The following is a 12,933-nucleotide window of genomic DNA, read 5'->3' on the forward strand; positions in this document are numbered from 1 at the left end:
TACCGGTTCCATAGTTGGCCTTCAGTCCTGAGGTTCTCATGGCAACATCCTAGATGACTCTTGTCTTGAAAGCGGAGTAGAACTTGAAGGTAGACTTTACTGGTGGAGGTTCCAAGAAAAAAGAAACACTCAGACCTTTTCTACAGACAGATTCATTCCACAGACAGATTCATTCCACAGACAGATTCATCCTGCACAACTATATATTTTATTTCATTCATTTATTTTATTTTAAAATTTATCAGAACACAATATAACACTGAGGGCTTATGGGTGCTGTGCACGGTACTTCCAAAATGATCAAAAGTGAGAAAATCATAAACAAATATTTTGGCTAAATATCAAATACAAACAAACAAAATAATAGGTGACAAGACACTATTCCATTTGTAAGAGAAAAGATGATTGGTCAGGAGCGGCTGTGTGAAACGTCTGATATGGAATAAGCAGTCCTTTGGCATTTTGGCATCTGAAGGCAAAGGATATCACTGCGTAGAGCGACCCTTGACACAGCGATCACCAACGGAGGCTCCCTGCTGCCCCCCACATTAAAAGAAGAAAAACAAGATGGTGCCTCCAAGGGAAGGGCCTCGGGTGGCTCACAACTAAAGACAACAATTTCTGTGACCCCCTCGTTACAACAGGCGAGATGTGAAGGATGCAGACAAAACTTATGATCAAAGGAAAAGGCATTCCTTAAGCGTATCTGGGTGCTCATAAAAGTAGAAAATGACCACTCCAGGAATATGTCAAAAGAGCCGCCCCCCCCACCAGCTTCGCCCCCTCATCTCCTCAGGAAAAGAGCCGTGCAGTGTTTCGATGACTCCGTCGATGCTGGAGGCTACTTCCCAGAGGCTTTCGGCCAGCTCTGATCTGGCTCCTGCTTTGAGGTGGAGGAGATCTTGGTAGAAGTCCTTGCCGTCCTGATAGAGCTGGACAGCAGCAATCGCACCCTTGGCGAGGTGTATGGCCAGATGTGTCGTGCTCATACGTTTTTCTACAGCAGATAATTCTCGAAGTGCTCCGTCTGGTGCCGGCGACACTTCTTTGGATGAGCCAAAGTATTTCTTCACTGCTCTTATCCCACCAGATGCCGTTGCCAGGTTGACCATGAAGTCTACCGTTCGTGATTTGACGTTGATGTATCGCCCCTTGATCTTTGGTAATTGAAAGTGAGGGAAGCGTATTTTTATTTCCATGAGTTTCTTATGCAGGACTGTGCCCAGGAGGCCTTGCTCCTGCTCTAGGTTGCTGAACTTGTCCACCATTTCCTGAAACATACCTGACATTTCTTCCAGGTCCCGCTCACACGCTCTGAAGATTCCTTCTGCGATGTTCTTCATCTGGGAATGTGTTTCCAGCTGGTCTTCCTGTGCCGTCTCGTGGGCATACGCGCCTAGCAAAGAAATTCCCTGGCCCACAACAGAAATCAGTGGTGAGCCCGTCTTCAAAAACTCCAAGACCAGCCCGCCGATGTTTATAAGATCCCCGCCTACTGCAGCCCCGGCTTTCCAGGCCAGGTCTGCGGCGGCTTCCTTGTGGACTTTGTCTACTTCGCCGGCCAGAGATCGGAGCGTGTCTGCATGCTTCGCCAAGGAAATCTGTTTTTCGGACACAATCTTGTGGTAATATTCCAAGTCATCAAAAAATCCTTCCAGGTTTTGATTTAACCTATGAAAAATAAAATAAATCAAAGGTTACAAGTTACAATTGCAATGGCTACTGCACACCCCCATCCATTGAAAAACAGAAGTGCCTTAGTATTAAAAGCCTGGTCACATGGAGGAGAGGGATGAGCATTCTGGATCTCTGGAGCTTGACTCTTCTGTTTCTACCATTTGGCCTGCTGCCTTTGCCTTCCTGGCCTGCATGCCTCTGTGCTGCACCTCCTCTGCCCTCATGGGAAGTATTGCTACCATGTGACCTGCTTCCTTTGCCTTCCTGGCCTGCATGCCTCTGTGCTGCACCACCTCTGCCGTCCTGGGAAGTAGTGCTACCATGTGGCCTTCTGCCTTTGCCTTCCTGGCCTGCATGCCTCTGTGCTGCACCACCTCTGCCCTCATGGGAAGTAGTGCTACCATGTGACCTGCTGCCTTTGCCTTCCTGGCCTGCATGCCTCTGTGCTGCACCTCCTCTGCCCTCATGGGAAGTAGTGCTACTATGTGACCTGCTGCCTTTGCCTTCCTGGCCTGCATGCCTCTGTGCTGCACCTCCTCTGCCCTCATGGGAAGTAGTGCTACTATGTGACCTGCTGCCTTTGCCTTCCTGGCCTGCATGCCTCTGTGCTGCACCACCTCTGCCCTCATGGGAAGTAGTGCTACTATGTGACCTGCTGCCTTTGCCTTCCTGGCCTGCATGCCTCTGTGCTGCACCACCTCTGCCCTCATGGGAAGTAGTGCTACTATGTGACCTGCTGCCTTTGCCTTCCTGGCCTGCATGCCTCTGTGCTGCACCACCTCTGCCCTCATGGGAAGTATTGCTACTATGTGACCTGCTGCCTTTGCCTTCCTGGCCTGCATGCCTCTGTGCTGCACCACCTCTGCCCTCATGGGAAGTAGTGCTACTATGTGACCTGCTGCCTTTGCCTTCCTGGCCTGCATGCCTCGGTGCTGCACCACCTCTGCCCTCATGGGAAGTAGTGCTACTATGTGACCTGCTGCCTTTGCCTTCCTGGCCTGCATGCCTCTGTGCTGCACCACCTCTGCCGTCCTGGGAAGTAGTGCTAGCATTTGGCCTGCTGCCTTTGCCTTCCTGGCCTGCATGCCTCTGTGCTGCACCTCCTCGGCCCTCATGGGAAGTAGTGCTACTATGTGACCTGCTGCCTTTGCCTTCCTGGCCTGCATGCCTCTGTGCTGCACCTCCTCTGCCCTCATGGGAAGTAGTGCTACTATGTGACCTGCTGCCTTTGCCTTCCTGGCCTGCATGCCTCTGTGCTGCACCACCTCTGCCCTCATGGGAAGTAGTGCTACTATGTGACCTGCTGCCTTTGCCTTCCTGGCCTGCATGCCTCTGTGCTGCACCACCTCTGCCCTCATGGGAAGTAGTGCTACTATGTGACCTGCTGCCTTTGCCTTCCTCGCCTGCATGCCTCTGTGCTGCACCACCTCTGCCCTCATGGGAAGTATTGCTACTATGTGACCTGCTGCCTTTGCCTTCCTGGCCTGCATGCCTCTGTGCTGCACCACCTCTGCCCTCATGAGAAGTAGTGCTACTATGTGACCTGCTGCCTTTGCCTTCCTGGCCTGCATGCCTCTGTGCTGCACCACCTCTGCCCTCATGGGAAGTAGTGCTACTATGTGACCTGCTGCCTTTGCCTTCCTGGCCTGCATGCCTCTGTGCTGCACCACCTCTGCCCTCATGGGAAGTATTGCTACCATGTGACCTGCTGCTTCTGCCTTCCTGGCCTGCATGCCTCTGTGCTGCACCACCTCTGCCCTCATGGGAAGTATTGCTACCATGTGACCTGCTGCTTCTGCCTTCCTGGCCTGCATACCTCTGTGCTGCACCACCTCTGCCCTCATGGGAAGGATTGCTACCATGTGACCTGCTGCTTCTGCCTTCCTGGCCTGCATACCTCTGTGCTGCACCTCCTCTGCCCACATGGGAGATAGTGCTACCATGTGACTTCCTGCCTTTCCCTTCCTGTCCGGCATGCCTCTGTGCTGCACCACCTCTGCCCTCCAGGGAAGTAGTGCTACGATTTGGCCTGCTGCCTCTGCCTTCCTGGCCTGCATGCCTCTGTGCTGCACCACCTCTGCCCTCATGGGAAGTATTGCTACCATGTTACCTGCTGCTTCTGCCTTCCTGGCCTGCATGCCTCTGTGTTGCACCTCATCTGCCCTCATGGGAGACAGTGCTACCATGTAACTTGCTGCCTTTCCCTTCCTGGCCGGCATGCCTCTGTGCTGCACCACCTCTGCCCTCCAGGGAAGTAGTGCTACCATTTGGCCTGCTGCCTCTGCCTTCCTGGCCTGCATGCCGCTGTGCTGCACCACCTCTGCCCTCATGGGAAGTATTGCTACCATGTGACCTGCTGCTTCTGCCTTCCTGGCCTGCATGCCTCTGTGCTGCACCTCCTCTGCCCTCATGGGAGATAGTGCTACCATGTGACCTGCTGCCTCTGCCTTCCTGGCCTGCATGCCTCTGTGCTGCACCACCTGTGCCCTCCTGGGAGTTAGTGCTACCAATTGACCTGCTTCCTCTGCCTTTCTGGACTGCATGACTCTGTGCTGCACCACCTCTGCCCTCCTGGGAGGTAGTGCTACCATGTGCCCTCCTGCCTCTGCATTCCTGGCCCGCATGCCTCTGTGCTGCACCACCTCGGCCCTCCAGGAAAGTAGTGCTGCCATGTGACCTGCTTCCTCTGCCTTTCTGGACTGCATGCCTCTATGCTGCACCACCTCTGCCCTCCTGGGAGGTAGTGCTACCAGGTGATCTGCTGTCTCTGCCTTCCTGGCATGCATGCCTCTGTGCTGCACCACCTCTGCCCTCATGGGAAGTAGTGCTACCATGTGACCTGCTGCTTCTGCCTTCCTGGCCTGCATGCCTCTGTGCTGCACCTCATCTGCCCTCATGGGAGGTAGTGCTACTATGTGGCCTGCTGCCTCTGCCTTCCTGGCCTGCATGCCTCTGTGCTGCACCTCCTCTGCCCTCCTGGGAAGTAGTGCTACCATGTGACCTGCTGCCTCTGGCTTTCTGGACTGCATGCCTCTGTGCTGCACCACCTCTGCCCTCCTGAGAGGTAGTGCTAGCATGTGACCTGCTGCCTCTACCATCCAGGCCTGCATGCCTCTGTGCTGCTTACGCTCTGCAATCCTGGCAATTAGTGCTACCATGTGATCTGCTGCCTCTGCCTTCCTGGCATGCATGCCTCTGTGCTGCACCACCTCTGCCCTCATGGGAAGTAGTGCTACCATGTGACCTGCTACCTCTGCCTTCCTGGCATATATGCCTCTGTGCTGCACCACCTCTGGAATAGGGAGGCATGCAGGCCAGGAAGGCAGAGGCAGCAGATCTCATGGTAACACTACTTCCCAGGAGTGCAGAGCTTTTGCAGCACAGAGGCATGCAGGCCAGGAAGGCAGAGGCAGCAGGTCACATGGTAGCACTACCTCCCATGAGGGCAGAGGAGGTGCAGCACACAGAGGCATGCAGTCCAGGAAGGCAGAAGCAGCAGGTCACATGGTAGCACTACTTCCCAGGAGGGCAGAGGAGGTGCAGCACAGAGGCATGCAGGCCAGGAAGGGAAAGGCAGCAAGTCACATGGTAGCACTACATCCCAGGAGTGCAGAGGTTGTGCAGCACAGAGTCATACAGTCCAGGAAGGCAGAGGCAGCAGGGCACATGGTAGCACTACTTCCCAGGAGGGCAGAGGTGGTGCAGCACAGAGGCAGACAGAGCCCAGGAAGGCAGAGCCAGCAGGTCACATGGTAGCACTACTTCCCAGGAGGGCAGAGGTGGTGCAGCACAGAGGCATGCAGTCCAGAAAGCCAAAGGCAGCAGGTCATATGGTAGCACTACTTCCCAGGAGGGCAGAGGTGGTGCAGCACAGAGGCATGTATGCCAGGGAGGCAGAGGTAGCAGGTCACATGGTAGCACTGCTTCCCAGGAGGGCAGAGGCTGTGCAGCACAGAGGCAGTCAGGTCAGGAAGGCAGAGCCAGCAGGTCACATGGTAGCACTACCTCCCATGAGGGCAGAGGGGGTGCAGCACAGAGGCATGCATGTGACCTACTGCCTCTGCCTTCCTGGCCTGCATGCCTCTCTATTGCACAGCCTCTGCCCTCCTGGGAAGTAGTGCTACCATATGACCTGCTGCCTTTGGCTTTCTGGACAGCATGCCTCTGTGCTGCACCACCTCTGCCCTCCTGGGAAGTAGTGCTACCATGTGACCTGCTGGCTCTGCCTTCCTGGGCTCTGTCTGCCTCTGTGCTGCATCACCTCTGCCCTCCTGGGAAGTAGTGCTACCATGTGACCTACTGGCTCTGGCTTCCTGGCCTGCGTGCCTCTCTATTCCACAGAGGTGGTGCAGCACAGAGGCATATATGCCAGGAGGGCAGAGGCATCAGGTCACATGGTAGCACTACTTCCCAGGAGGGCAGAGGTGGTGCAGCACAGAGGCATGCAGGCCGGGAAGCAGAGGCAGCAGGTCACATGGTAGCACAACTTCCCAGGAGTGCAGAGCTTGTGCAGCACAGAGGCATGCAGGCCGGGAAGCAGAGGCAGCAGGTCACATGGTAGCACAACTTCCCAGGAGGGCAGAGGTGGAGCAGCACAGAGGCAGACAGAGCCCAGGAAGGCAGAGCCAGCAGGTCACATGGTAGCACTACCTCCCAGGAGGGCAGAGGTGGTGCAGCACATAGGCATGCAGGCCAGGAAGGCAGAGGCAGCAGGTCACATGGTAGTACCACTTCCCAGGAGGGCAGAGGTGGTGCAGCAGAGATGCATGCAGGAAGGGAAGGCAGAGGCAGTAGGTCACATGGTAGCACTACTTCCCATGAGGGCAGAGGTGGTGCAGCACAGTGGCATACATCCCAGGAAGGCAGAGGCAGCAGGTCACATGGTAGCACTACTTCCCAGGCGGGCAGAGGTGGTGCAGCATAGAGGCATGCATGTCAGGAAGGCAGAGGCAGCAGATCACATGGTAGCACTACTTCCCAGGAGTGCAGAGCTTGTGCAGCACAGAGGCATGCAGGCCAGGAAGGCAGAGGCAGCAGGTCACATGGTAGCACTACCTCCCATGAGGGCAGAGGAGGTGCAGCACAGAGGCATGCAGTCCAGGAAGGCAGAAGCAGCAGGTCACATGGTAGCACTACTTCCCAGGACGGCAGAGGAGGTGCAGCACAGAGGCATGCAGGCCAGGAAGGGAAAGGCAGCAAGTCACATGGTAGCACTACATCCCAGGAGGGCAGAGGTTGTGCAGCACAGTGGCATACAGTCCAGGAAGGCAGAGGCAGCAGGTCACATGGTAGCATTACTTCCCAGGAGGGCAGAGGTGGTGCAGCGCAGAGGCAGACAGAGCCCAGGAAGGCAGAGCCAGCAGGTCACATGGTAGCACTACTTCCCAGGAGGGCAGAGGTGGTGCAGCACAGCGGCATGCAGTCCAGAAAGCCAGAGGCAGCAGGTCACATGGTAGCACTACTTCCCAGGACTGCAGAGGTGGTGCAGCACAGAGGCATGCAGGCCAGGAAGGGAAAGGCGACAAGTCACATGGTAGCACTACTTCCCAGGAGTGCAGAGGTTGTGCAGCTCTTAGGGAGAATTCTCTCTTTAGGCTGAATTTCCTAACCTAGTGAGTCCCCCAGCAGCTTTGCTGAATTTCTAGAGTTTGTTTTTTTCTCCTGCCAAGAGTGAGACTCTTTTTCTCCCACTCTTGAACATGATGTATGGTGTTCCTTTGACTGTTAATGTGTTTTATGGGCTATGGGGTCCTTTACTCCATAGGGTCTCATGTGTTCTTACTATGTGTGTTACACAGCACCCTCCGTGCAGTAACACAGGGGTGTCATAGTGACACCCCACCATAGACTCCATACCCTGGGACTGACTACTGTCTCCCAGGGCATGTAAAGTCACCATTGGCTTTACTAGTCCCAAATTATTAACAGAAACCAGTACAAACCATCCTATTGTGGACTTACTGGTCAGGGCAATTCGATTGCCCCGGGGTCTGTTAGTCGAGGGGCCACGTCTCCGTCCCCCCTGATCGAGTTTTGGCTGGTGGCAGTGGAAACTACTTTTTATATTCGACCGCAAATATTTTCCTATGGGATTTTCCCATTGTTCGAGGCTACCAACTTTAATTATTTAATTCTCATAGCCTCAAACATACCGCTGGTTTATTTAATTAATATTAATTCACCGGTTGGTATTTTTTGCCAGGACTCGATTCAAAAATGGCACTTGTGTTCTCTTCTGTGACTCCAACCCAAGTCGAGCCCTTTGTTCCACTTTTTGGCGCGCTTCTCCACAGAAGCCTCCAAACGTGGTGCCACTCTGTCTGGGTACCACAGGGGGTGTAGGAGGGGGTTTAGGCACCCTGGACTGAGTTACCTTGGTAACTCAAGTCGCACTCTTGTGTGATTGGCCCAAGTGGTGAGCCGGCCAGCTCACCTCTTAGCATGTTTGATTGACAGCTAGGCTGAGTGAATGGGGGTATGCTGCATAAAAGCAGGGCTTTGGGGACTGGCACTTCAGAAGTCGCCACAGGACCTGAGAATCCAACGAGGGAGAAGCTGAGCCGACCTACCACGACGACACCACCGGTGGAGCCCTGCGGAACCGACTCACCACTTCCCGACGACAGAGAAAATCTTATGGCTGGAGAGGCTTCTTCCCATGACTGGTGGGCACAACCAGTTTACCTTCTTTCTTCGCACCCCAGACCGGTTTGTGGTCGAACTGCCCGTGCCAAGCACCCCGGCGGCCGGATAGCCACTCACCACTGAACCGCGAATCAACGGACCGCTCCTTGTACCTGAGAAACTCTGCGGCTGGTTTCTTCCCTGGCAGTGCAACAGACTCCAGTCTTCCTCCACGTCGAGATCCTCTCTTCCCCCGGACGAAGCACCGACTTGCACCCCCTGCCAGGAACAACTGCCCCCGCTGGAGTATTCTCACCACTTAAGGTACCGTGTCGGCCAGGCCTCCCTTTCTAAAGATTGCTACAAGGTAATAATAACCCCTTAACTTTCTGGACTGGGCTGGCCGCCTTGACCCTCTAACTGGTCCCTTTCGTTGGTCCAACTCCTTTTTGAACCATTACAAGACATTTGTGCACTGCAACCGTGTGACCTTGGACACATTTCATTTGATCCCCTTAAAGTGGATCCGGCCTATTGAACTGTAACTTCACGGTTTTACTCTGCCTTCCTCTCTTGTGATGCTCTTGTAAAAGTGCTGGGATCTGTTTCAATTCGTTCTCTGCTTTTCTCTCCCTTTTAAAAACGAACTATTAGTGTGCCATCTACGTTAAGCACTCACCACTGTCTGAAAATAAGTAGGGCTTTACTTAAGACTTGTCTAATACTCTTTTAAGGGAGTGTGTTTCTTTTAGTGACCGTGTTTTTGAATTGCTTACTATTAGTGCCTGTGTGTTTTTCTAGATGTGGTTTCAAATAAATAATTATATCTCTTTTACACCGCGCCCTGGTCAGCGTTTACTTGTTCTACTGTGTTCTCTTGACCTATTGTGAATACTCTGTATACTGCCTAACTCTTCTTGAGGGAAGTCTGACTGCTCAGTCACAGCTACCAAGTGAATCTGTGTGGTACAGACTGCAACCAAGTGGGTTTACTACCAAACACCTGTAATCTTAATTCTTTTGCAGTGGTCCCAGAGGGAACTGCACAGGTTTCTGCCAAACAGCAGCACAGAGGCATGCAGCCCAGGAAGGCAGAGGCAGCACGTCACATGGTAGCACTACTTCCCAGGAGGGCAGAAGTGGTGCAGCACAGTGGCATGCAGGCTAGGAAGGCAGAGGCAGCAGGTCACATGGTAGCACAACTTCCCAGAAGGGCAGAGGTGGTGCAGCACAGAGGCATGCATGCCAGGAAGGCAGAGGCAGCAGGTCACATGGTAGCACTACTTCCCAGGAGGGCAGAGGTGGTGCAGCACAGAGGCATGCAGGCCAGGAAGGCAGAGGCAGCAGGTCACATGGTAGCACTACCTCCCAGGAGGGCAGAGGTGGTGCAGCACAGAGGCATGCAGTCCAGAAAGGCAGAGGAAGCAGGTCACATGGTAGCACTACCTCCAAGGAGGGCAGAGGTGGTGCAGCACAGAGGCATGCAGGCCAGGAAGGCAGAGGCAGCAGGTCACATGATAGCAATACTTCCCATGAGGGCAGAGGTGGTGCAGCACAGAGGCATGCAGGCCAGGAAGCAGAGGCAGCAGGCCACATGGTAGCACTACTTCCCATGAGGGCAGAGGTGGTGCAGCACAGAGGCATGCAGGCCAGGAAGGCAGAGGCAGCAGGCCACATGGTAGCACTGCTTCCCAGGTTGGCAGAGGTGGTGCAGCACAGAGGCATGCAGTCCAGAAAGCCAGAGGCTGCAGGACACATGCACCACTTCTACCCTCATGGGGAGTAGTGCTACCATGCGACCTGCTGCCTCTGCCTTCCTGGCCTGCATGCCTCTCTATTGCACAGCCTCTGCCGTCCTGGGAAGTAGTGCTACCATGTGACCTGCTGCCTCTGCCTTCCTGGCCTGCATGCCTCTGTGCTGCACCACCTCTGCCCTCCTGGGAGGTAGTGCTACCATGTGACCTGCTACCTCTGCCTTCCTGGTATGGATGCCTCTGTGCTGCACCACCTCTGCCCTCCTGGGAAGTAGTGCTACCATATGACCTGCTGCCTCTGGCTTTCTGGACTGCATGCCTCTGTGCTGCACCACCTCTGCCCCCCTGGGAAGTAGTGCTACCATGTGACCTGCTGGCTGTGCCTTCCTGGGCTCTGTCTGCCTCTGTGCTGCACCACCTCTGCCCTCCTGGGAAGTAGTGCTACCATGTGCCCTGCTGCCTCTGCCTTCCTGGACTGTATGCCATTGTGCTGCACAACCTCTGCACTCCTGGGAAGTAGTGCTACCATGTGACTTGCTGCCTTTCCCTTCCTGGCCTGCATGCCTCTGTGCTGCACCTCCTCTGCCCTCCTGGGAAGTAGTGCTACCATGTGACCTGCTGCTTCTGCCTTCCTGGACTGCATGCCTCTGTGCTGCACCTCTTCTGCCCTCATGGGAGGTAGTGCTACCATGTGACCTGCTGCCTCTGCCTTCCTGCCCTGCATGCCTCTGTGCTGCACAAGCTCTGCACTCCTGGGAAGTAGTGCTACCATGAGATTTGCTGCCTCTGCCTTCCTGACATGCATGCCTCTGTGCTGCACCACCTCTGCCCGCCTGGGAAGTAGTGCTACCATGTGACCTGCTGCCTCTGCCTTCCTGGGATGTATGCCACTGTGCTGCACCACCTCTGCCCTCATGGGAAGTAGTGCTACCATGTGACCTACTGCCTCTGCCTTCCCTGCCTGCATGCCTCTCTGCTGCACCACCTCTGCCCTCCTGGGAAGTAGTACTACCATGTGACCTGCTGCCTCTGCTTCCCGGCCTACATGCCTCTGTGCTGCACAAGCTCTGCACTCCTGGGAAGTAGTGCTACCATGTGATCTGCTGCCTCTGTGCTGCACCACCTCTGCCCTCCTGGGAAGTAGTGCTACCATGTGACCTCCTACCTCTGCCTTCCTGGCATGCATGCCTCTGTGCTGCACCTCCTCTGCCCTCCTGGGAAGTAGTGCTACCATGTGACCTGCTGCTTCTGCCTTCCTGGACTGCATGCCTCTGTGCTGCGCCTCCTCTGCCCTCATGGGAGGTAGTGCTACCATGTGACCTGCTGCCTCTGCCTTCCTGGCCTGCATGCCTCTGTGCTGCACAAGCTCTGCACTCCTGGGAAGTAGTGTTACCATGAGATCTGCTGCCTCTGCCTTGCTGACATGCATGCCTCTGTGCTGCACCACCTCTGCCCTGCTGGGAAGTAGTGCTACCATGTGACCTGCTGCCTCTGCCTTCCTGGGATGTATGCCACTGTGCTGCACCACCTCTGCCCTGCTGGGAAGTCGTGCTACCATGTGACCTACTGCCTCTGCCTTCCCTCCCTGCATGCCTCTCTGCTGCACCACCTCTGCCCTCCTGAGAAGTAGTGCTACCATGTGACTTGCTGCCTCTGCCTTCCTGGCCTGCATGCCTCTGTGCTGCACCACCTCTGCCCTCCTGGGAGGTAGTGCTACCATGTGACCTGCTACCTCTGCCTTCCTGGCCTGCATGCCTCTGTGCTGCACCACCTCTGCCCTCCTCCGAGGTAGTCCTACAAGGTGACCTGCTGGCTCTGCCTTCCTGGCATATATGCCTCTGTGCTGCACCACCTCTGGAATAGAGAGGCATGCAGGCCAGGAAGACAGAGGCAGTAGGTTACATGGTAGCACTACTTCCCAGGAGGGCAGAGGTGGTGCAGCACAGAGTCATGCCGGCCAGGAAGAGAAAGGCGGCAAGTCACATGGCAGCATTACTTCCCAGGAGTGCAGAGGTTGAGCAGCACAGAGGCATGCAAACCAGGCAGGCAGAGGCAGCACGTCACATGGTAGGACTACTTCCCAGGAGGGTAGAAGTGATGCAGCACAGGGGCATGCAGGCCAGGAAGGCAGAGGAAGCAGGTCACATGGTAGCACTACTTCCAATGAGGGCAGAGGTGGTGCAGCACAGAGGCATGCATGCCAGGAAGGCAGAGACAGCAGATCACATGGTAGCACTACTTCCCAGGAGTGCAGAGGTGGTGCAGCACAGAGGCATGCAGGCCTGGAAGTCAGAGGCAGCAGGTCACTTGGTAACACTACCTCCCAGGAGGGCAGAGGTGGTGCAGCACAGAGGCATGCAGTCCAGAAAGGCAGAGGAAGCAGGTCACATGGCAGCACTACTTTCCTGGAGGGCTGATGTGGTGCAGCACAGAGGCATGCAGGCCAGGAATGCAGAGGCAGGAGGTCACATGGTAGCACTACCTCCCAGGAGGGCAGAAGTGGTGCAGCACAGAGGCATGCAGTCCAGAAAGGCAGGGAAACCAGGTCAAATGGTAGCATTAACTCCCAGGAGGGCAGAGGTGGTGCAGCACAGAGGCATGCAGGCCAGGAAGGAAGAGGCCGCAGGTCACATGGTAGCACTATCTCCCATGAGGGCAGAGGAGGTGCAGCACAGAGGCATGCAGGCCAGGAAGGCAGAAGCAGCAGGTCACATGGTAGCAATACTTCCCATGAGGGCAGAGGTGGTGCAGCACAGAGGCATGCAGGCCAGGAATGCAGAGGCAGCAGGCCAAATGGTAGCACTACTTCCCTGGAGGGCAGAGGTGGTGCAGCACAGAGGCATGCCGGCCAGGAAGGGAAAGGCAGCAAGTCACATGG

General features: G+C 55.4%; 1 protein-coding gene across 1 annotated transcript in view; it reads right to left on the reverse strand.

Annotated features, from left to right (window-relative positions):
* Positions 1–204: 204 nt before the first annotated feature.
* The window catches only part of LOC138498143 (uncharacterized), a 139,490-nt gene continuing 126,761 nt past the window's right edge, over positions 205–12,933 (reverse strand). Inside the window, exon 4 of the mRNA XM_069622021.1 lies at positions 205–1,671. Within this exon, the coding sequence (XP_069478122.1) occupies positions 750–1,671 (922 nt within the window). The 3' untranslated portion in view covers positions 205–749. The remainder of the gene's footprint in view (positions 1,672–12,933) is intronic.

This window comes from Ambystoma mexicanum, chromosome 5q, assembly GCF_040938575.1.
Source record: "Ambystoma mexicanum isolate Mex_15411 chromosome 5q, UKY_AmexF1_1, whole genome shotgun sequence".
NCBI classification, from domain to species: Eukaryota; Metazoa; Chordata; class Amphibia; order Caudata; family Ambystomatidae; genus Ambystoma; species Ambystoma mexicanum.